At 44.6% G+C, this 23364-nt stretch overlaps 1 protein-coding gene across 1 annotated transcript in view; it reads right to left on the reverse strand.

Moving 5' to 3' along the window:
* The window catches only part of HMGXB3 (HMG-box containing 3), a 43824-nt gene extending 28573 nt beyond the window's left edge, over window positions 1-15251 (reverse strand). Inside the window, exons 1-6 of the mRNA XM_037161944.2 lie at window positions 14738-15251; window positions 12065-12203; window positions 10827-11001; window positions 7954-8451; window positions 6765-6863; window positions 3829-3960 (exon numbers count right to left, since the gene is read on the reverse strand). Of these exons, the coding sequence (XP_037017839.2) occupies window positions 3829-3960; window positions 6765-6863; window positions 7954-8451; window positions 10827-11001; window positions 12065-12201 (1041 nt within the window). The 5' untranslated portion in view covers window positions 12202-12203; window positions 14738-15251. The remainder of the gene's footprint in view (window positions 1-3828; window positions 3961-6764; window positions 6864-7953; window positions 8452-10826; window positions 11002-12064; window positions 12204-14737) is intronic.
* Between the last annotated feature and the right edge of the window lie 8113 nt (window positions 15252-23364).

The raw sequence follows: 23364 nt of genomic DNA on the forward strand, positions 1-23364 counted from the left end.
TACACAAATCAATTTTATCTCTAAAATTCTGAGCACATTAATGCTAAAATGTTACTTTTTCATCTTATACTCTGTTCTTATGAGATTTAGAAATTGTAGAATCTACTCTTTACATAGCAATTCTTGCAAAAACCTCTGGGGAAAAAATCTGACTTAGCAAGTCATGATAGGGGACAAGTAGCTAAAACAAATATTGTTTTCATGTCGTGAGTTTGACTTAACAAAGAGAACCATGGCTCAAAAGTTATTTCGATCACCCCAGGTTGCTGGACAACGCTGAGCCTTAAGGAGTGAGACGGCAAGTATCTGGAGGCCAGGTGTCCTCTGTGGTGCCACGGAGGCTGAGCCTCCTCCTCCGGACCCCAGCGGTCAGGCCTGCACAAATCTCGGCATTTCCCCAGGACCAGCCCGCACCAGGACGGTGTGGGACACAGCACATTCACCTGCTGCCCAGCCGCCATCTGGTTCTGAGGCTGCGTCTCTCCACTGGAGCGGTAAGAGAGGGCTGTCAGTGTTTTGTTCGTGGGCCTACGCCCAGTGGCTTATTTGAATCCTTCCTCTAGGATAGACTACTCCCTGGCTGCAGTCCTCACTTTCCGTGGTCACCAGGGCCTTGGACAAGCTGTTACTATGTTCAGATGGATGCACTGCAAAGCTGCAAGGCAGGCCTTTTGGCGCTCTCGGCTGTCACCTTTGCTGGGCTTCATCACTTCAGCTATTGTGATGTGGGCATCTGCAAAGCCATGGCCATGCTGTGAAAGCGCCGACCTTGAGAACTAACTGTACACCTCATTGCTCTGTCACACCTCACAATCAGGAGGAAATAACATGTAAGTCCACTGGTGAGATAAACCCTTTCTAATCACCTGGTTTTGGAATTTAATCTATGACACAAAGGTCTAAGAGGAATCGTACCCAAGCAATTGTGAGACTGATGTCCACATTCCAGTGAGTCACTGAGGCTGTCTTCCCGCGCCCCACAAAACGCACGGTGTAACTGAACAGTATATATGAGCCTTTGCATTTTAACTTATCAAACTCTTAAAGGGTGCTTTGCTTTACTACTGTCAATCCCTGATCAAACTTCTCCATCTGCCCTGGGATGATAGAGAAAGGGAAAACCACTAATTCATAAGCAAAGACTATAGAAAGTTGGGCAGCACTTACTGTTGGAAACCCCCCCGCTCCTTTGTTCAGTTGCTACTAGTCCTTGATGGTGAGAATCTTTAAAGTCAGTGAGTGCTGATATTTCACATTACTAATCTTTAAATTCTGGAAAAAAGAGCCTGGAGAGCTTCTGAATGTAGAGAAGTTCCATGTAGTGAAGAGGCCCCTTCTATCAAAATGTTACCAATTCTAAACTGAGACTTAATCCTCAAATGTATTTATTTCATGTGTTCTGAAATGTCCACAAATACAAAGATTTCAGTAATAAATTGTTTTCCCACTGTGAGATTTTCTAATGTGAAATATTTTATGAAAATAAAGTTAAAAAAAGTTATTTCAATCAAAGGTGGGGAAAAAAGACATCAAACAAAAAAGAAAAGAAAGCCAAAGTAAAACATAATCTGAAAGAAGTCCAGGCCACAGGGCCAGTAAGACTCTGCCACAGAAAAGCACAGGAAATAAGGCCAACAGATTAGACCTGCTGTGCAGGAGTGAAGGAGGGTCAGGGAGGGTCTGACTACCACCCCACTGAATCTCCCCACTGCAGCTGGGGAAGTACGTTTAGGGGAGAAGAATCAGGGTGGGAATGAAGTGAATGGACCCACAGAGGCCCATCAGAGACAGGCACAAGAAACTCGACAAAATCCCCTGAGAGACACTAGCGCTAGATCCTTCCTGCCCCTCAAAGTGACCACTGTTAACAGCTACAATGGAGACGATAATTATATTGCTGCTAAGAATGACAGAAGTGAAGCCTCACTGAGGACTGAATGTGTCATCCGCTTTACACGGCAACAACCCCAAAGATTTCAGTAGTGCTGTTAACTTCCCATCACAAAGGACAGGAAACCTGAATCAAGAATAAAGACACAAAATGACAGAAGATTACTGAAGATCACCTAGATAGAATCTTGGGAAGCAGGAGCCTGAACTGAGGAAGCTAACTGAGGAAGAATCGTGTTCCTAACTGTCATCCTGCTCCGTCTCCTGGAGCCAGTCCTGCCCTGAACTCCGACACTCAGCCAGAGGGCAGAAGCCACCACCCCAGTTTCTCACGGAGCTGCTCTGTGGAGACTGCCACAGAGAAACCGATTAGGCGCACTGCTATGTGAGTTTGTCGTACTTTCTGTCTCTGAATAAATGTGGGCCATGCTGAGGGAAACGTGTTACCAACACGATCCCAGCCTAAGTCGTTTTCACAAAAGCGATGCCCTCTTTCGTTTTCTAGCTACTCAGATTCTACTGATCTGTCAAGACCATCTACTCTGTAATACCATCCCTGGTCTTTCTGGCCCTGCATAGTTCATAGGCTAAAATAAAAAATGTGGTAAGTACGTATGATTTACACAGTAAGTACCAAGCACAGAACAGGTAACAAAATACATGTGTTGGACTGAACTTCACAGGGGCACAGCTCTAGTGCTCATTTATTTACTGAGCATCAATTATTTAGAGAGACAGAGGCATATATTTAGAAAGTTAGACTATGAAAGATCTTGATTATTAGGTTAAGAACCTCCACTTTTTAAAAAAAAGATTTTATTTATTTATCTTTAGAGGGGAAGGGAAGGAGAAAGGGAGAGAAATATCAATGTACGGTTGCCTCTCGTGCGTCCCCTGCTGGGAAATGGCCTGCAGCCCAGGCATGTGCCCTGACTGGGAATCGAACCTTGATCCTTTGGTTCGCAGGCCCACACTCAATCCACTGAGCCATACCAGCCAGGGCAGAACCTCCACTTTTAATAGGAGCCTAGGAGACAGAAAAGACATTGAGCTAAGGAGTGAGAAGATGGAGCTATACATTTGAATCACAAAGCAGTCAGTGTCAAGGATGAACTGTTAAAAATTTAACCCTAACAGGAAGTGAGTAAATTAACACAGTTTAGTCATCCATGGGAAATCATAAGGCGATTACAGATAATGTTTTTGAAGAATATGTAATGGCATGATATGTTAAATGGACAAAGGCAAGATATAGCCCTGGCTGGTTGTGGCTCAGTCCACTGAGCACCAGCCTGTGAACCATAAGATCGCCTATTCAATTCTCAGCCAGGGAACATGCTGGGTTGTGGGCAAAGGTAACCAGCGGGTGTATCTCTCACACATCAGTGTTGTGGGCAAAGGTAACCAGCGGGTGTATCTCTCACACATCAGTGTTTCCCTCCCTCCCTCCCTTCCCATCTCTCTAAAAATATATAAATAAAATCTTAAAAAAAAAAAAGGAAAAAAGCAAGACACAGAACTTGTAGACTCAGAGAAGACCAAAATGTTAATAATGGCTTTTCTCTAGATGGCATAAAATTATGGATAACATTTTATTCTTTTTAAAACAGTCTACAATGAAACTGACTTACTTATATGGTCAGAAAGTAAAAATAAATATTAATTTTTAAAGTTGTTTTTTAAAGATTTTATTTACTTATTTTCAGAAAGGAAGGGAAGAGGGAGGGAAAGAAATATCAGTGTGTGGTTGTCTCTCGCACGTCCCCTACTGGGGACCTGGCCTGCAACCAAGGCATGTACCCTGACTGGGAATCGAACCAGTGACCCCTTGCTTCGCAGTCAGACACTCAATCCACACCAGTCAGGGCTAAAGATATCTATTCCTAAGGGAAACCTGCTTTGTGGACTTCCAAAGCAGCGATGGCCAACAGACCTTACCTTTGGGATCCACTTCCCTCCTAGGAAGTTACCACAGGTAGGGCACTTGGGTGGTTTGTGCCTGGTGACATATGTGAAGGAGCAGCCTGGGCTGGTGCACGTCCCATGGCCCCGGCGGGTGTATGTGGTGGTCTGTAAACAGAGAGCGGGTCAGAGTCAACACCACCGTCCACCCCCCCAGATCTGAGGACCTGCATCACCTTCCTGCATGCGAGGAAGGTACTAGTGCGCAGAAGGCCAGGCAGTTCATGCTGTAAACGGTCAGAGTTGTGAGGGCCTATGATACACTTAGTGCCCTTTTCAGAAATGGACACACTGAATTCAAGTGAGAAAAGACAGCTGTCCAAGGTTACAGTTAGGCACCAGAAGAATAAAAATAGTAATAGCTATTTTACAAATGAGATATAACTGACATATAACATTATATTAGTTCCAGGTGTCCAACGTAATGATCAATATTTGTATATGTTGCAAAATAACTGTAACCATAAGTCTGTAACATGCATTATCTTACATAATTATGAACTTTTTCTTGTGATGACAGTAGCGGCTATTAATTGAGCGATTAACTATATAGTACTGAACACTTCACACGACATCTCCTTTAACGCTCTCAGCAATACCATGAAGTAGCATTACTACGACTGAGGTTCGGGGTGGTTAAACGCTTTGCCTCAAACCGCGGTGCACTGACTCAGTGGCAGAGCTGACCCAGAAACCAGATCTCTGATTCTTAGTCCAAGACTCTTTCCACACACCCAGCTCCACACCACGGCTCTGACTACTCCGAAGAATGTGCTTCACCTTCATTCGTTTAAGTAAAAAATCAAAGAACCTGGAGTTCACAGATATAAAAGTAGACCATGGTCACCAGAAAATGAGAGGGAACTCCAGAAGAAACCAGGTTCTTTGACACAACAGCATTTAATTGCCATTCTGATTCTGTTGGCAGTCCAAGTCTGCAGAAGGCAGGCTTCTTTAAGTTATACCCCGGTTTTCAACTGTGCAGGTGGCTGGTGCCCCTGTCCCCTTGCTGTTCCAGGGTCCAACTGTATTTGCACATGAATATATTTAGCCAGTGGCTCTTACCACCTCTGCTGAGTTCCCTCTCAACAGAACAGATCATAGTGGGTTCCTGCATTTCAGTTACAAATAGAAATTAACCACGATCCATTTCTAGATTAATGCTGGAAATGAACCATTTCCCCACTGGATCTGTTCTGTCATTTATGAATGTGTACTCCACTACTCATCCCAGCTTCCTGGTCTGGCCAATAAGCAAGAACCTCCCTTACTGAGAAAACAGTAAGCTGCCACCTGGCTATCCCTTTCAGGACACCTAGGAAAAGGTGACTATGATAGTGGTAACAGGCCAAGAAGGAGTGTAAAGTGGCGTGGCACCAGGGAAAAAGACCTGGCCTTGGATTCCAGCTTTGCCATGGACACACAGAATGACCTGGGAAAATGTCGCCTTAGCTGGGTTTCCTCCTCTGTAAAATCATCTGTTTTTCCTATACCATTAATATATCTTTAGGAACAAATAAAGAAATGAGAAAATGTGTCACTTACTAAATTGTAAAAGATTCTACAGGTATGTGAAGGACTGTAATAATGAGATACAAAATATCTCTTATGTTTTCTCAGACAGTGGCCCTATATAGAATAGTCACTCTGAATACTCCCAGAAAGCAGAATAAAAATTTAAGCTAGGTTAGCTCTATAAATAAATTACCAGGAACTTGGAAGTACTCCCAAATAGCAGCTTATAAAAATGACTTTAGAAAAAAATGCTGGTGTTCAAGGTTGATGTTTCATTCTCAAGTATCACTTTGCCAGAAGAGTCTGACTCACACTTACTAGACCAGGAAAGAATAGTAATTTCCAGGAGAATGAAGGCTCAGGAGAAATGAGTAGTTTATCCATGAATCAGTCTGCAGGTCCTATTTTAAGACACTACCACTTCTTACATAAGAATACACTGTTTATCCATAGAGCGGTTTTAGAAGATAGACCATGATAAGTTACAAATGTAGCTCTTGAAGACCCACAAAAATAATTAAAACAAAGTTAACAGCTAATCAGCCAATAAAGGAGATACAAAGAACTCATGAAATATTAAAATAATACAAAAGAAAACATTTAAAAAAAGGAAAAAAGGAAGACAAATACTAAGGCGGCAAATTTAAACCTGACCACATCAATAATTACATTAAATAAAGATGTCCTAACACCAAAATTAAAAGGCAGAGATTGTCAGGTGGGTCTTACTGTTAAGATGCATACTATATTCTACCTACAAAAACACCCCTTTGAATACAAAGATATAAATAGGTTAAAAGTAGGAGGATAAGAGAGACACACCCTGCTAAAAGAAAGCTGGCCATGGAACACAGTAGGTTCCGTAGGAGAGAATACTGCCAGAGATAAAGAAGGCCGTTTCGTCATGAGAAAGGGGTCACTCTATCTAGAAGCCATAACAACCCTAAATGTTTATATCCTTAATAACAGAGTCAAAATATATGACAAAAAACTAATAGTACTAGAGGAAGAAATATCTAAAACTACAATGTGCTTGTGAATTATCTCACGTAAAATATTTTCTGGGCCTTTTTCCTAATCTGTAAAATACCAGAACTGAATTAGATCAGTGGCTACTCAGTTTTTCTAAATAATGTATGCTTCAGAAAATTTGATAAATCCATGGGACCTATTCCAGGAAGATGCTCTCAAGGAGAAAGTTTGTAGCCTGAGGAGCCCAGGGATGCTGTGGAGCTCCACCCACAGACTCACCCACCCCTCTCCTAGTTGAGAACGCCTGGACCATAAGCTCTGAGCACTCTGCCAGTCCCGTGTCCTAAGATCTAAGGTGTCTAGAAAGCTACCTGGGGGAGGATTCTTAGGAAGCCCTAATCTCCACCCATTCCCCCCACACTGACCAGTTTGATAGAGGTGGGGTTTTCCACAACAGAGTAGGCAGGAAGAGGCAACATGATGAACTGTGTGGCCGGCGTGGAGGAGCTGCTCTCACCAGGGTCCTGCGGGCACAGCGAGAGGAGAGAGTTCTCTGAGACGGAGGGAAAACCACGCCGAGGGCCGCCCCGAACACCGGAGGAGCAGAGCAAGTCCGATAACCACAGTGTGCTTATTTTTTAAAAAATGAATCTACAACTATCTCAAAATAAAAATAATACAGGAAAAAAACATTACCACAGGGAATGTGCTATCCTCACTTTACAGAGAAGAAAACTCGGGTTCTAAGAGGCGTAGGGTTCCTACGATCACATGAAGCAGCCAGTGCAAGACCCGACCCTCCCGACCCGCCGAACGTTCTCCGTGCCGTGTCAGCCTGCCTTCACCCAGCCAGAGGAGTGCTTCGGCATCGTAAGTGGCACTCGGGCGACAAACAATACAGTGAATTGGGCTCGACAGGGATTCTTCTGCAGGGGTACCTGTTCTCACCTATACAGGACAGAGGGGCCACAGCATGGTGGTCCTCTCCGAGGACGCCATCCTACCGAGTGCAATAGCGGGCGGGGTGGCAGCTTCTTCCTCCCAGGGGATGAGGCTGTGCGATCACTGAAACTGCTCTTTCCCCTCCACTGGGCATGACACTTAAGCTCTGGAGAGAGAACTGCCTCTTCCTCCTCAGCTATTAGTCCCATCAACCTGGAGAGAACTTCCTTCTTCCTACTGGCCCTGTGCCCCTGAAGACCATTTAAAAATTCTCCTACATCGTTCAAGGTGCCACTGTGTTCGTTAAAACAACCTTCGGGGAACATAAAATCCTGACCGATATTAATACCCTGATGGATCCTGGCTTTAACCCATGGACAACTCAAATATCATTTCTATTCGCCTGCTAATAATGCATTATATACTACCTCATAGGAAGAAAACCCCAGCGGTGCTGGGGGGGCCACAGGAGCCAGTGACGGTGCCTGAGAAAGAGAACAACTTCGGATCAAGGTCAGGGGCAAAAAGGTTGAAGAGGACCACCACCCTACTGGAGGTGCCACGCCAGCAGCGCTCGTCATTACCACTGCTCCAGAATCACACTGCATGGTGCCAGCTGCCTTTTCAGTAATTCTAGAGAAAGTTAGAGACATCGGTACCAAAGCCACTTACCCTCATGACTGTTACCACTGACAGGCTCTCCCCAACCTGGGGCTGAGGCACAGCGAGGCCTGCAGCGGGGAGGTCCGGCGAGCCGTTCACCAAGGTCTCTTCGATCACCAGGCTTGTCTGGTAAGGTTGGTGGTGCTCCCCTACCTCCAGGGAAGCCTCTTCCAGGAGCACATCCGGGCCGAGGATCTCCGAGGTGGCGATCTCCTGCACAGCACCCGGCTGGGCAAGGGCTCCTACCTCCTCCGCTAGGGCCTCCACAGCCAGGCACTGCTCTGCCACACCCGGGTGGCTGGGCGCCATCTCCAGGGCAGAGTTGGATACAAGAGACGGTCCTTTAGGGGACGTCTGGTTCTGGGCCACACACAGCTCTAGCTGAGGGCAGCCCCGATCCTCCTGCAGGCTGCTCTTGGGGATGATGATGTAATCCGAGCGGGGGAGGATCTTGCGGAAACCGGGGATGTCCGGAACCACAGCGGTCAGTGTAGAGAGCTTTGAGTTCTGAAGGTGAGGAAGCCAGGAAAGGGGAGATGAGCAAAGATAAATGGAGTCAGGCCACACGGATATACACTTCTGAGCTTTTGTTTTTTTCCTGCAAAAAGGACCAGAAAGACTCTACTCTCTTAACCTAAGACTTAAATAAGGTCACCCTCTGTAACAGCAATGTCATCTTCATTTGAATCACACTCTAGCCAATGAAGTTTCCTCACTCATTCACACAGAAGACAGATAACATGGATTAGACTCTGCAAAGGGCACTGACCTTGGCACCTGAAACTGTGAATGGGAACCACAGGTGTGGCATAGTCTAGAGCAAATCGTTCCCCTTTTTCGGACTAGCTGCTGGAACTATAAAATGAGGGAGCTGAATCCGGCTATTTATGAGTTCCTTTCTGGCTCTAATACTTTAGGATCCTACAGAAGCAGAAGACTGCCATACCAGAATTTATAATGTACAATAAAAAAAAACCCAAAAAGCCTGAATTACAAGTCAACAGGCCAAGTCGGAACTTAAGACAGCAAGAATTCAAACATTATGGGTTTCTTCCAGACTTACAAAGAGGATGAAGGGATCATGAAGCTAAGGCGACTTCATGAAAAAATGTACATTTAGGGCGTATTCTGACCAGGGCCTAAATATATTGGGGATGAGTGAAAAGAATGTAACACTAACCTAGGATCCTCAAGTTCAGAAAGTATTTCCTGACTTTAAAAACACACTATTAAGTTAGATACTGTTATTATTTCCATTTGACAATGAAGAAATTGAAGTTTAAGGAGGTAAACTTTCTCAAAACACAAAATCTGTAAGTAGTACAGTTGGGACTCCAGGTCAGGCCTCCTCTCCCCGCACAGGGACTGCTTCCCAGGCGCACGGTCTGTAAACAAATCACGGGGAGGAGGGAGTACACAGCGGCCTCTCTAGGACTGCAGGTAACACAAAGCTGTTCCTGGAAGAGGAGTGCCAAGCCAGTAAGGACAAAGTATCCAAATGGCAGTGGCAGACAGGCTCCACTAAGGGAAAAATAGAGCCTGTTCTGCTATAACATAGTTACATTCCTGAGGAACCTCTCCTCTACCTTATCAAAAAAGGAGTTAGCCCTGGCTAGTGTGGCTCAGTGGACTGAGTACTGGCCTGTGATACAAAAGGTTGCCAGTTCGATTCCCAGTCAGGACACATGGCTGGGTTGCAGGTTAGGACCCCAGTTGGGGGTGTGTGAGAGGCAAAAACACATCATTGTTTCTTTCCCTCTCTTTCTCCCTCCCTTTACCTCTCTCTAAAAGTAAATAAATAAAATCTAAAAAAAAAAAAGAACTTAAGGCACAATTGTTTCAATTGAAAAAAAAATGGAGTCAAGATTAAAAGGTTTCAGCTTGCAATACCAGGGTTATTATTTTCCCACAGGAATTTTAGTTTGAAAAAGTACAGCAGTGTCGATCATGCTCAGGGCATCCAAAATGGCTGAGAGACACAAACCCAACGCTTCCTCGCTGATTCTTTAATCTAGCGAGCCGTCCCCAACCTTTTCAGTACCAGGGACCGGTTTCATGGTAATTTTTCATGGAGCTCAGGCAGTGACTCCAGGGAAGCTTTGCTTGTTCACCTGCTGCTTACCTCCTGCCGTGCAGCCTGGGCCCTAAAACAGGCCACGGACTGGTACAGGTCCCCGGTCTGGGGGTTGAGGACCCCTGCTTTAATCGGTGAGCTCAAAGCCCCCATCTCCTCCATCATCTTCTGCTTTAATCTTGCATGTCTGCTTCTAGCACAGTTCACAACCACCAGTGGCCGGTATTTTACAAAGCAACTGTATGTATCTCTAAACACAGAGCCTAGCTGCTGATCGCTACCCCTGGCAGTAGTCAGCACAACACAAATTAATTACACTACACTCGGTTTATAACACGAACACTCGTGATGCAGGAGAAGTGCCTATATGGTGAAAGCAAAAGTAAGTGCATCACCACAAGTATCCAAAGCACGGAATTTATTCTTGTACCATTTATTTTTCCACACAAACTGTAAACCCACTTTTGCCCACCCCTGTGTAAGCTACTATATTAAAAAAAATTATACTAACTATGCACAAGAACATAGGGGCTCCGAGATAGGCTAAAGTTCAGAAAAGGAATCTAAGGCTCGCTGCAGATAACTCAGAAAAATGTCAGCTCCTCGTACTGCTGCAACCAACAAGGGCAAAAGAGTACATACAGGGCAGCATCAAAATTGAACCATGCAATATGGGACTCAAAGAGAGAAAAATGAGTCAATTCAAAGTTTTCCCAAGAAAGGGAAAGAGGAGAACAGAGGGGTTGGTCTCCCCAAGGCCTCCACCAGTACACCAATGCAAAAATCAGCTGGAAAAAAACATACTCACAGGATCCAAACCTTCTTTCTCTAGCTTGGCTTTCTCCAAATAGTAACTCCTCTCAGCCACGCTGAGAAGCCTCCAACTTTCGCTGATCTTCTTATTGATCTCAGACTGAGGAAGATGTGGGAGCTCCTGCTGCACTTTCAGGTAGATGTCATAATAGTACAGAAGGTAAGCCGACCTGAGGAAGCAATGCCTTCTTAAAGTTTTCTCTTATTTAACCAGCAAACACTGCGATGTTAGAGACCGAGTGGTAAAGAAGTAGAAACAAAACACAGCTTTTCATTTCAAAGCATTTAACTAAATAGGAACTGGAGCAAAGAAACATTTAAATAATACCCCCAGATGGTATATCACAGGTTTCTCTTCAGAAACCTGGAAGCAAAGGCTTGTCTGGTTGACTTCCCTGGACCACTCTTTCGGCAGGGATGGCTGGCTTTAAACCCCAACAAGAGCAAAGGCAGACACAAGTGCCCTGTCACTCTGCCCTCAGAAAGGTTATCTGGGGGATGATTACACAGCCGGTCAGCACGCAGTCTTCGCTCCTCCACACAGACTCTGGTCGTCTCACTGGTCAGAACCTCACCAAGGCTGAGAGAGGGCAGCAAGGAGAACTATCAAAGTGACCCAGAGCTGGTCATCACAGCAAGAAATCTGAAGTGCTGGCAGTTAAGAGGGAGAACAGAGCTATAATTTGGATAGTCTTTATAGATATCTTTGGTACTATTTATAATTTCACATTTTCATTAATGCTGTATTTTAAATATTTAAATTCTAACAATGGTAACAATAGAGAACATAGTTCTTTTGTACAGTAAGTCTGTCCTTAACATTGTTGACAGGTTCTTGGAACTGCAGCAAAACACGTATAATGAAACCAGTTTTACCATAGGCTAATAGATATAAATAAGAGTCCCACCAATGTTACAATGAAATGATGTTGAAAAAACCACTGCTATTCAAGGACCTGCTGTACACAGCTTCGACCATTTGCATGGGACAATTTCCTCTGATAGCCTGGACGCATGACCAAGATGAGGCCAAGAACGATAACGGCTGACATCAATCTCCCACTTACGCTCCGCATCTCCCTCCCCCCACCTCCGATGCCCACCTGGAGACTTCTACTGACAGGGCACTCTCAGTGGGTCTGGATGCAGCCTTCCAGTGTTTCCCAGCATGGCTCTCCGGGCAGCTACTGCTTAGAAACTTAGAAAGCCAGTTACCACAGCATGCTGACTAACCTGGGTTTCTTGGCCTTTTCTCCATGTATTTTATACTTTTTCTTCTTCTTGGGTGGCCCCGGGGAGGTGTAACAGTAGGATTCTTCAATTTCCTCCATCACGACAGTTACCTCAGTACCATCATATGATGCATCCATGGCTAGAAGACAGTCAAACACAAACGTGTTTCAAGGACCCACCCTGAAGGGAACTGCACATGACCCTTATCTCTGCCAGGGCTGCAATGCTGACTCATTTCCCGGACTCTGCAGGTCCTAAGAAGTACTTGAGGGGGTGGGTACTTATTACACACAGATTTCAGGATTCCCCCTCAGGTCTTCTAAGTCAGAATCTTCAGAAGGTGTGGAAATCTACACCCGCTTAACAAGTGCCCCAGGTGATTCCTTTGACCAGACAAATGTAGGGACACAGCTCAGCCCTTTTGCTTATAGTCATTCATGGGATATTCACAGCAATCCTCTGGCTCAAAGATTTTAATCCCATATTATAAGAATTGCATATGGTAACAGGTAAAAAAAAAAAAAAAAAAAAAAAAAAAACCCATTTGGCCAGAAGTCAGAAGTTCCCTCCCTCATGTTTCATCACCTTCAACAAAATGCTTCATTAATTCACTCATTCATTCATTCAAACATGCAGTAAGTGCGTAAATATAAGAAATTTCTTTACATTGCCAACCGGTGTGACTTTGGGTAGGTCCTTTAGCTGCTGTAGGTTCAATTTTCTCATGTATAAAAAAAGATATGCCTCACCCATCTTACCAGAGATTTATAGTGGCAAGGCTCAAGGATATTACAGACAAGAACTCTATTTGAGAATAGTAAAGTGCTATACAAAGAAAAAAGGATTATTGTGAAAGATGAATAACCTCTGGCTGAAATGTACACTGTTCCCCCTCTCCACAGCAACCCTGTAAATCCAGCACAGTTCCATCAACTTTCACGATGACGGAAATGTTCTATTCTTTGTGCTCTCCAACACGGCAGCCACTTACGGCTAATGAGCACCTGAAATATGGCTGGTGTGATTAAGGAATTGAATTAGTTTTGTTTAATTGTAACTAATTTAAAGAGCCACATATGGCTAGGGCATTTAGACAGCACAGGTGTAAACAGTATCTGACAGACCAACCTTAGTTCTTGGCCACTGCCCTAAGAAACACAAAATCTAACAGCTTTTCAGAAAAGGAAAGCATTCAACAGATGAATGAGCTAATTGTGGTCACATTCTAAGCTGGAGTTTTACCCATGAGACTCAATCCTTAGATGGAGAAAGGTTCCCAGAATCCCCGTGAATTTTATGAGAAGAAAATAATATTCTTGCTCCTAAAAATGTGTCCATGTGTTGAGAGAACACAGGATTCTGGGAAGAAGGAGTTGTGGTAGTAAACAAAGGACTGCTCTGTGTATTTCAAGGCCCACTCACTTCTCACTTGAACCTGACTACACAAACGTTAAGGTATCTTGCAGGGTACAATGAGGAAAATGGCACAGCATGTGGAGTCAGGAGACCCGGATTCAAGTCTGACCTCTGACCATATCATCGCTGACAAGTCTATTTCCTATCCTAACTTTCAGTTGTTCCTCAAGTGAGATAAAGAGGCTTCAAATCCTTGGATCCTAGCTTTCTGGGAGGCAAGAATCCCTTTGAGAATGTTGTGAAAGCTAAAAACCCTTCCCTAGAAAACGTAGGCAAAAAATAGTCCATCTATGATTTTAAAGATATAGTCCAGGATAAGAATACATTTTTCTATTCCCAAAGTTATTTCTAGTTCTGCGTCATCTCTAAGTTCTTTCCTTTCCATTACTACACACACAAGGCACACACACACCCTTCCATACTGTCATAGTGCAACCCTGGAAGAGAACATAACCCACGATTTGACTGGGTTAGAGGACAGTTGCCTTCACTGGGTAAGGAAAGCTAGAGTTCAAATCAAGGCTATGTGGGGAATTTGGTTTTTTGCCCTTACTAACTGACTTCTCAGCCCTTCAGAGTGTCGCAGAGAGAAGCAATAACTTCAGGAGTGCAGGTGTAAGAACCGGAATATAGGGTTTTAGCACCCAGAGCAAAACGAGTTAAGAAACTTACTCATTACAACCACCTCGGAGGTTGGGGGGCAGTAAGAGACCACCCTGTTTTAAGCCTGAGTCCAAGACTGTTTTCAGATCCTAGACTTTGGTACAGCAATGCCAAAAAAAAAAAAAGAAAAAAGAAAAAAGAGGGCAGGACAATATAAAGGTTAAAACCAAGGGCTCTGAAGGGCAGAAAATCAGGATTCTAATTTAAGTTACACATTTTAACAGCACCCGCAGAGCTCTGTGACCTTGAGCAATCTACTTGCTCTGAGTCTGTTTTCTCATCTGCAAAGCAGAGTTAAGGGCAGGCAGCGCTTGATATTTGCAAGACACTTTCGCAGTCCCATCAGGTTCTCCTTCCAACCTCATAAAATGGCTTTGACAGCTTTGACGGCTTAGCTATGGGCCACAGTTTGACTCTGGGCTAGTTCCTTGGTCTCAGATGTCCCTAAGGTACCAAACGCTGGAGGAGACTAAGGCTCACAGCTTTTACTTTGTAGAAGGCAGCAGGGCTCAGAGAGCCACAGCAACCAGCTCCAGGTCGCCCAGCAAGCAAGTCGCTAAGCAGCACAGCCAGGCGCTCGAGGGCGGGACTTACCCGAAGGAGCGTGCAAGCCGCGCGGCTCACATTCCCGGAGGCACCGGGCCCGGGGGCTCGACCAGCGGGCCGGCCCGCGCACTCGCGCTCCCCGCTGTCGGCGAGAGGCGGCTCCAGTCGTGACAGTGGCAACAAGGAAGTGGAGGCGAGGGCTCGCGCGCGCATCCCGGGGACTGGAGGAGCCCCGGCCCCGCGGCCCCGCCCGGCGACACACGGCGCGGAGTCGCGACAGCCCCTTTCGCTCCTGCTGTTCAGAGTCGGGATAAGAGGTCTTGAAGGGTGGGTGTGGGAGCACAGGTTCACTCCGTAGGCTCTTCACGGACGCCTGCCAAGGGCCCCGGGGGTCAAGCCCCGGGGAGCCCGAGGAAGACAGCTGAAACACGGGCGTCGCCGCGGCACTAGCTAGGCAGCAGCAGCACCGGCACCGGCAGCAGCAGTGGTAATAGCAGCAGTAGCAGCAACAGTAACCTCGAATCGCCTGGGAGACCCGTCCCGGCGGCCCTCGCGGCGCACCGGAAGCGGCCGCGGCGCGTGACTGCGTGCAAACCCCCCACCCTCCTCGCGCAAGCGCGACAGCCCAGCCCCAACTGAGGGGCGGGTCTTTGAATTGCTTTCAACGTCGAGAAGGGGACTGCTAATGCGACGGACTACTTCCGGCCTGAATTTCTGGAAGCCGGGGGAAGCTGCGCACGCCAGTTGTGGGACGTCCGTACCACTCGCCCCGGGTCATTGATGTAGGGCGTTTAGGTAACTGGGGCAGGGCTGTGCCGAGCGTGGAAGATTGAGGCTCCGCTTCACCAGTCAGAGCCGCCTCCGGCCCTGGGGGGCCCCAGCACCAGAACTGCCTCAGCACCGTGAACAAGGCCTGACCCCAGCCCTCCTCAGTCCCTACCCGTTCAGAATGGGGTTCTTCTTAGTGGCGCACCAAGGCGACCTCCTCATCACGGTGATTTACCATCGACCTGCCCTTCCCACCGTCCCCCACACAGTAATGATAGTGAGTTTCCGGTTGATTCGAACTGAACGGAGAGGCTCTGGAAGCAGTATGGCTTGTATTGTCCTTTCCCGCCGATGTCACAGATTGTCCCGCATTTGTACAAGTCCCCGCATGACCCTCACTATTTTGCAAATGTATTTCCAGAATGGCTACTCTTCTTTAGCTACCACTGTCACCAACCTTCTAGTCACCGTCATATCCTGCCTGAACTGAAGCAGTTTCTTCCCACCTCCCCTCTCATCCCTCTGCAGTCTGTTCACACAACAGACTGATCTTGCACTGTCAGTCTGATTAGTTCATTCTCTGCTTAAAACCCTCCTGAATCTTCATTTAGAACACATTCAGACTTCTTAGCTTGATCTACAAGACTTTGATTTGGATCCTCATTCTCTTTCCCTGTCTCTACTCAAAACTGGCAATTCCCAGAACAAGCTATATAGCAGTCTACAGTATTAAGAGCACTGGCTTTATGGTGAGCTTTACTGGGTTTGGATTCCAGTCCCGCCACATGTAGATTGTTTTAGCAGTAGATCCTCAATCATTGATTCTCATCTCAGTAAATAGCACCAACAGCCACCCGATTACATAGTGCTCAGGCCAGAAATCTGAGAGTTACCCTCCTGCACCTCACATCCAGTCCATCAGCAAGATTTGCAAAAACAGCCCTGAACAGACTGCTTCTTACCATCTCCACTATTACTCTCATCCAGGCCATCATTATTCCCCATCTGGATTCCTGCGACAGCCTCCTAACAAGTGTTGCTTTTTCTCTGATGCCTTCAGTTCTGTTCTTCACACAACAGTCATCTTTCTCCTTGCTTAAGATCCTTCAGTAGTTTCCTGTTGACTCAAATTAACATGTCCAAACTGTATGTGGCCTACTAGACTAGCCTGCATTTATTTTTATATTTAGGGCCACCTCTTAGGACACTGGACTTTACCCATTAGGTTCTCCACTTTGCAACCAAAGGACTTTGATCATGTCATTCAAAAACAAACAAACAAACAAACAAACAAAATCAACCTCTGAAGGGCTCTTATTTTCCCAAGAATAAGCTAGAATCCTTACTAGGCTTTTCCATGATTTCTATGTCCAAAGACATGTTTTTCCCCACCATGCCATTTTATTTTCTCTAGTACTTCATTGCCTTTGCACATATTTCTGTCTCATGAACTCCTATTTGTACTTTAAGGCCTAACATCATTTCCCCTTTAAGTGTACTTTCAATGCATGTGTTCCCAGTCGATCATCCCTGCTTCTACATCTAGTCAAAGTACTTTGTAACCTCTTACAGTATTCCATACACCCCAGCACTTCCTGTCTTCCTTGGTAAGCTCCTCAAATGCACCATTTGTCTCTGTATGGCTGGCATCAATGCTTAGCACATTGAGGATGCCATGAATGTATAGACGGATGTGTGGAGGTGGAGGGAGAAGTTATTCCTCAGGAAGAAGCAGTCAGAGCATAAGGTCACGGCAGCTTCTCTTGTCCTTTGAGGATTCTCAGAATAAAGGGGCTAGGGTAGGCAATTACCAAAACCGCTACTGCTCGATTGTATTTGTTTCCTTCGTAGCACACATCACACTCTAGTTTATCTGTTTACTTACTGTTTACCCACCCCCACCAGATGATATATTTCATAAGGACAAAGACCTTGACTATGTTGTTTACTGTGTCATTACCATTTGGCATGTGTACATATTCATTAAATGAATGTATGGCTACTAGAAGCAGCTTCCTGCAGTGAACATCCTTCCCAGCCAAATGGTGATAGAGCTTTGAAGATCCCCTTTTGGTGGAATTTCAAGCAGGACCGTGGAGTGGTAGAAATAGCGCTTACATGAGTCAAGAAATCTGAGCTGTATGAACCTGGATAGGCCCCTTCCCTGGGCCTCTGTGTCTGTATTTATGAAACAAGTCATATAATAATCCCTTGAATTTATACAGTGCACTGCTATGTGCAAAGCAGTCTTAGCATCTACTGTTTCAACCTTTTCTTATAGTAGATGGTGCAGACATTGTTACTATTTCTATATAGGCTCAGGAAGTGTAAGTAATGTCTACAAAAAGTCAGTAGCGTGAACCCTATCTTCTCTAGAGTTTGGCCTTATATGACCATTTCCTAATGGGATTTTTAAAAATCCAAACCCAAATTTTAAAGGGAATTCATTATCTCAGGTTCCTGATAGGTATTTCTTTTGTCTTCTCAGTTTTCCACACTTGTGGCAAAACAAACCATGAGGAGACAGATACTGCCCTGGTAGTTGTAAACCAGCCCTCATACTGCAAATATGGCAAACAAGGGGAACAAGAAATGCCAGCAGTTCTCCCTAGAGGAGAAAATACAATTTGTAAAAGCTGGAGACTCGGGCAAGAGGAAAGGTGATATGGCAAAAGAGTTCCATATCACTCCTGCTTTATCTATATTAAAGGATCGTGCCAAATTGGAAGAAATGGTGAGGAGGCGTCTGTGGGACCCCAACGGAAAAGGATGAGGATGTGCTCTGACATCAGTAGGGATGTTTTTGTTTGGTTTCAAGAAATCCATACCAGAAACATTCTCATGACTGGTTCTGTCACTTGAAAAAAAGCACTAAAGTTGGCCAACATATTTGGCTATGATAATTTTCAAGCAGGTGCAGGCTGGCTGAACAGATTTAGGGATTGCCACGGAACTGCTTCAAAAACAGTCTGTAGAGAGGATAGTGGCAGATTAATGAATGGTCTAGGAATAGCTAAGGTTAACGAGTGGCATGCAGGGGAAATTATAAAACCGATTGCTGACTGCAGATGATATCTTTAATGCTGACGAGACGAGTATTTTTCCAGGTGCTTCCCCAAAACATGCTGGCTGCTAAACTGGACCATTATAGAGGGGACAAGAAAGCAAAAAAGTTATTGGCGGTACTCTTGTTGCAATGCTTCAGGGACTGAAAAAAATGAGACCACTGATGGTAGGTCAGCCAACCCACACTGCCATAAGAACATCATTCCCTCCCTTGTGATTATTGAGCCAACCAGTGGGCATGGATGACACAGGATCTGTTTAATGCATGGCTGATGCAAATGGATGCCAGGATGAAGGAGGCAGAACGCTGGATCCTCCTGTTGATAGACAACTGCTCTGCTCACAACATGCTTCCGTGCTTGGAAAGGAGTCAAATTATGCTGCCATCCTGCAGCCACTGAATGCTGGCATAATTCACCCCATGAAAGTGATGTACAGGAGCCACCTTCTAAAACAGATCCTTCTTCCTCAAGCTCAACAGCAGTGAGGGTGAAGGAAAAGGACATCAAGCAGGCCATCAACATGATTACTGCAGCATGGTGGTCAGTCACGCAGTCCACAGTGGTGATGCTGGCAGAAGGCAGGCATTGTCCCGATGGACTTGGCCGATTCTGACAAAGACGCAGCAGCCCATGAACCAGATGTTGCCATTGAAAAGTTGTGGCATTCGGGGGTTATTGCCACCCGTGTCCCAAATTAAGTAAATTTCCAGGACTTTGTCATTACAGATGATGACCTCATTGTCTTGCGGGAGCTGATTGACACAGGTCGTCTAGGCACAGGGGCTGGCAAAAATGCTGATGAAGCTGGAAGTGAATATGGGCAGGGGCATCGCTACCACAGCAGCCAGATAGTCATCACAGCTACCAATAGTCATCACAAATGCCATCTCAAGTGTAAAAACTTAGATGTAGGCGTCCCTGGTGCTGTTTTTGGACAGCTAAATGACATAGATGACTATTTAATAAGAACAGTGACACAAATTTGTTGATTCCAAAATTACAGATTTCCTCCAGACAAAATAATGTAGGCATTATTCTACATCCTATTTTGGAAGATGTAGCTTATAAAAATCTATAAATCTTTAGATTTCTTTAGATAGGATATTGAACTTAAGTTTTAAGCTATACTATTGTAATGACATTCCAGTCTTCTGAAATCCTCAGGAAACTTCTTTGAATGGAATTTGGAAATAAAACTTGACTAAGATGTGTGTTCCCTCGATTTATCTAGTGGCTCCCAAACTTGTCTGAACATTAGGACCACTTGAGGATCTTTTAAAATTTTCCAAGGCCCAGACCTTCTCACAGACCAATTAAATCGTGATTTGTGGTAACGGGTCATAAGCAGCAGCTTTTGAACCTTCCCAGGCACTCCCAATGTACAGAAAAGTTCGGGAACTACCAGATAACCCATAGGAAAACCGAGCACACTGTGGGCCTGGAGCCAACTTCTTCCTAGTAAATTTAGCTCAGTGGTTTCCAAATTTTAGCTCACTTCAGAATCACTTGGAAGGCTTTCTAAAACCCAGATTGCTGGGTTCTACCCCCAGAGTTTGTGATTCGGTGGGTTTTAGGTGGGACCCGTGAATCTGTATTTCTAACAAGCTCCCAGGTGATGCTGATGCTGATGTGGTCCAGGATCCATACTTTCAGAACCACTGGTCTAGCTAGATTCTAGCACTTTCCTCTTAGGTTGGCCACCTGAATACTCCCCACCACTGTCAAAAAAAAAAAATCTGTTCTTACTACAGGACTGTTAACTTCTGCATGCTAATTTGGTAACTTTAGAACCTTCATAGCTGCTCTTCTGACTGCTCTGCCAGTTAACTGAGAATTCAGTCGAGTTACGTTCATCTGTGCCCAGAGAATTAACAGGTGCCATCTAGGCTATTGAAATGTCTTATGGTGCTTCAGACTTATTATGAATAGGGAGCTGAGGTACAGGGAATAAGGTGCCTGTACCTCTTAAAGAAGAGGCATGATACAATCTGGGTGGCAGGTATATTCTCAGAGAATCCTGTTAATCGGCAAGGTGAGAGGAAAGTTCGGCATGAGACAGCTGTGTGAGAGTGTTTGGATGGTTCCCTATTTGGATTATTCACACTGTTCCTTCCCATACCTGTAATCCAGGCTGGACCACATAATTAAGATGAGGGCACATTGTGTTTGCCTTCACTCACTAAAATTACCTGGTAAATAACCTTTATTCCTTTGGTGTTTGTTCTTCACAGAAGTCCACTAGAGCAGAGCTGATTTTAAATGATTTAAAACTATAAATTCATAAATTTATATTAAAGCTTTTGTCCTATAGAGAAGGCATTCTGAATATACTTTGTAACATGAGTTTCTATTCCCCATAAGTCAGATAGGTGTCAGTTTCATCTTTTAGAAGGTATACACAGTACCTGTTACTGTTAAAGTATAGTTTTTTCCCCCTTCAGGTTAATTTTGTGGCTGTTTCAGAAACACACAGCAATTTAGTTATTCTTTCTGTTCAAACATGTATAAGCAAGATTAATTATGGAAAATACAGCTTCCACATTGGACAAAACAACAACAATCAGAAAAAACAGCAGATGTTTAAATGGATGTTTTCGAAAGCTTATTTTGGCTATTTTTCCTTTTAACTAGTATAATTTGAATTAAAGGTACTATGTATATTTACAACTTGCAACACTTAGGAGAGGAAAACTGTCTTCTGGCTGAGTCCTGTGTTTCTGTCTCATGGTCAGTACCTCAACTGCCTTCATCATCTTGTGTCAGGATGACTGACTCAGTTTCTCATTTCTTCTCTCACCTTTTTCCTGACATCTGTTTTGCACATAATGTTAGATCTACTGGCATCATGCCATTTCCTGTGCCCAGCTGACTGTGGTAGTTCTCAGATGCTTACACATAGACACAGAAAACAGTGCGGTGATGGCCAGAGGGAAAGAGGGGTCAGGTAGGTGGAGGTGGGCAAAGCGGGTGAGCAGATGAGGGCAGAAAGAGACCTTGCTTGGGGTGATGGGTGCACAATACAGTATCCAGATCTTTTGTTGAATTGTACACTTGAAAGCTGTATGATTTTGTGAATCAATGTCACCCCAATAAATTCAATAAATTAAAAAAATAAAGCATTTAAGGCAATCTGCTGCATTTGATTAAAGGCTTAAAATTCTATTAATAAATTTGTGACCAATGAAAAATTAAAAAATACAAGACTAGATTATTTGGCTGAATTTTAGCACCCTCTGGAAGTGACTGCAGTCTGCATTTCTAGAGTGTGTGCTGCCCCAACAGGCCATTGTCTTCCTTCACTCCACTCCCATGTCGGCTAGCTTGCCAGGGCTTGAACGCTAGTCCTGCTTTCTGCCACGCGAGGCCCCACACGTTCTTCAAGAACTCACTTGAGTCTTCTTTCTTCCAGCCTTTCTTGAAGACTCCATTACCTGCTCCACCCTATTTACCCTCAGCTCCTCAGTACTTCTTGTCTATACCATTCTTCACTTTTGAGTTCAGCACTTAAAGTTTTTATTAATGTCCTGGGACTCTTTAACTAGACAGTAAGCTCCATGCGAGCAGGGTTCAGTCAGTCTTGTGTGATCTCAATGATGCCTAGCACTGTGCTGGACACATAATAAGCACTTCAATCAACACTTGAGTGTAAATTAATAAACATCTAATGTGTTGAAGCCACCTTTTTAAGGTACATGAAGCATTGATTCTAAGAAATAACTTGGAGATACGGTAGAGTTGTCCTTTATTTAAAAGGATTAGCAAGAAGTTTTCATGAATATCATTGCCTAGACTAGTATTGCAATCCAGATTACAGCCTGCTCTTTGATAATGAATAATTCTAATATATAATTAAACCTGTTTCCCTCCACTGAACATCATTGAGGGGTTCTCTAATTAAACACACGAGACTTTAGTATGAAAGGTTTGTCTAAGTGCCTTATATTAGTAGTATCCAGTAAAAAAAATTACAGGAAGCTCACATTCTTGACTCATTTAACATATATGAATTTGAACCCAGTAGATGGGAATCATATCCAAAAGAGCTTTTGCAGTCTGGTTGACATTGGCTAAACCTCTTATTTCTTTTAGGCATTAGGGTTATTTGATGCTTTGTTTTTTAAACTCAAACAGGTTGATATGCACATTTAGTCTGCTTTCTTCCTCATGCCCTCTCTGGCTTCTCCCTGCCTCTCGGATCCCTCCAACCCCACTTGAGAGCTTAGTTTTGCACCAGTTCACCAATCTACTCCATAGGCCAATATTCCAGAAGTAGACACCTACCTCACCTGCGCTGTCATGAGAATAAAAAGGTACACCTGACACAGACTAAGTGTTCTATAAACGCTATTGTCATCACTACCCATCCCTGTTTAGAATTTTACCGAGTACCATCTAGAGATAGGGACCTGTCTTACCAGCCCTTTCTTCCACTTTCAACCACCCAGGCTGATAATAGATAAAACTCCAGGGAGTTTTCTTTGTCTTACCTAAGAAGGGCTCTTTAATTAAAAAGGAAAGAAGCTGGCAGTGCCCTCAGGGTCCCCTGGATTTGTTTCTTGCTTCAATAGTTATTTGGACAGAACAGACCTAGGGACACCCCTTCTTCCAGCCTCTGACCAGCCTCCAACTTCTTTCCCAGTCACCACCTTTGGAACCATCTCAGCCATCCTTGAGACCAGCAAACATCATTTTTGAACTGAACTTTTTATTGCCATGTAATCACGAGCTCCCAAATTTGCCAGAATCACTCCCCCTCGGTGGAGGTTTCATCCTGCAGGCCTCCCACACCTACCTCTGTCTGGGCTTCTATTTCCACTGCCAAGACGGGCTCTGGAGGGC

The sequence above is a fragment of the Artibeus jamaicensis genome, unplaced genomic scaffold (assembly GCF_021234435.1).
Source record: "Artibeus jamaicensis isolate MK-2021 breed Jamaican fruit bat unplaced genomic scaffold, CSHL_Jam_final contig_432, whole genome shotgun sequence".
Lineage (NCBI taxonomy): Eukaryota > Metazoa > Chordata > Mammalia > Chiroptera > Phyllostomidae > Artibeus > Artibeus jamaicensis.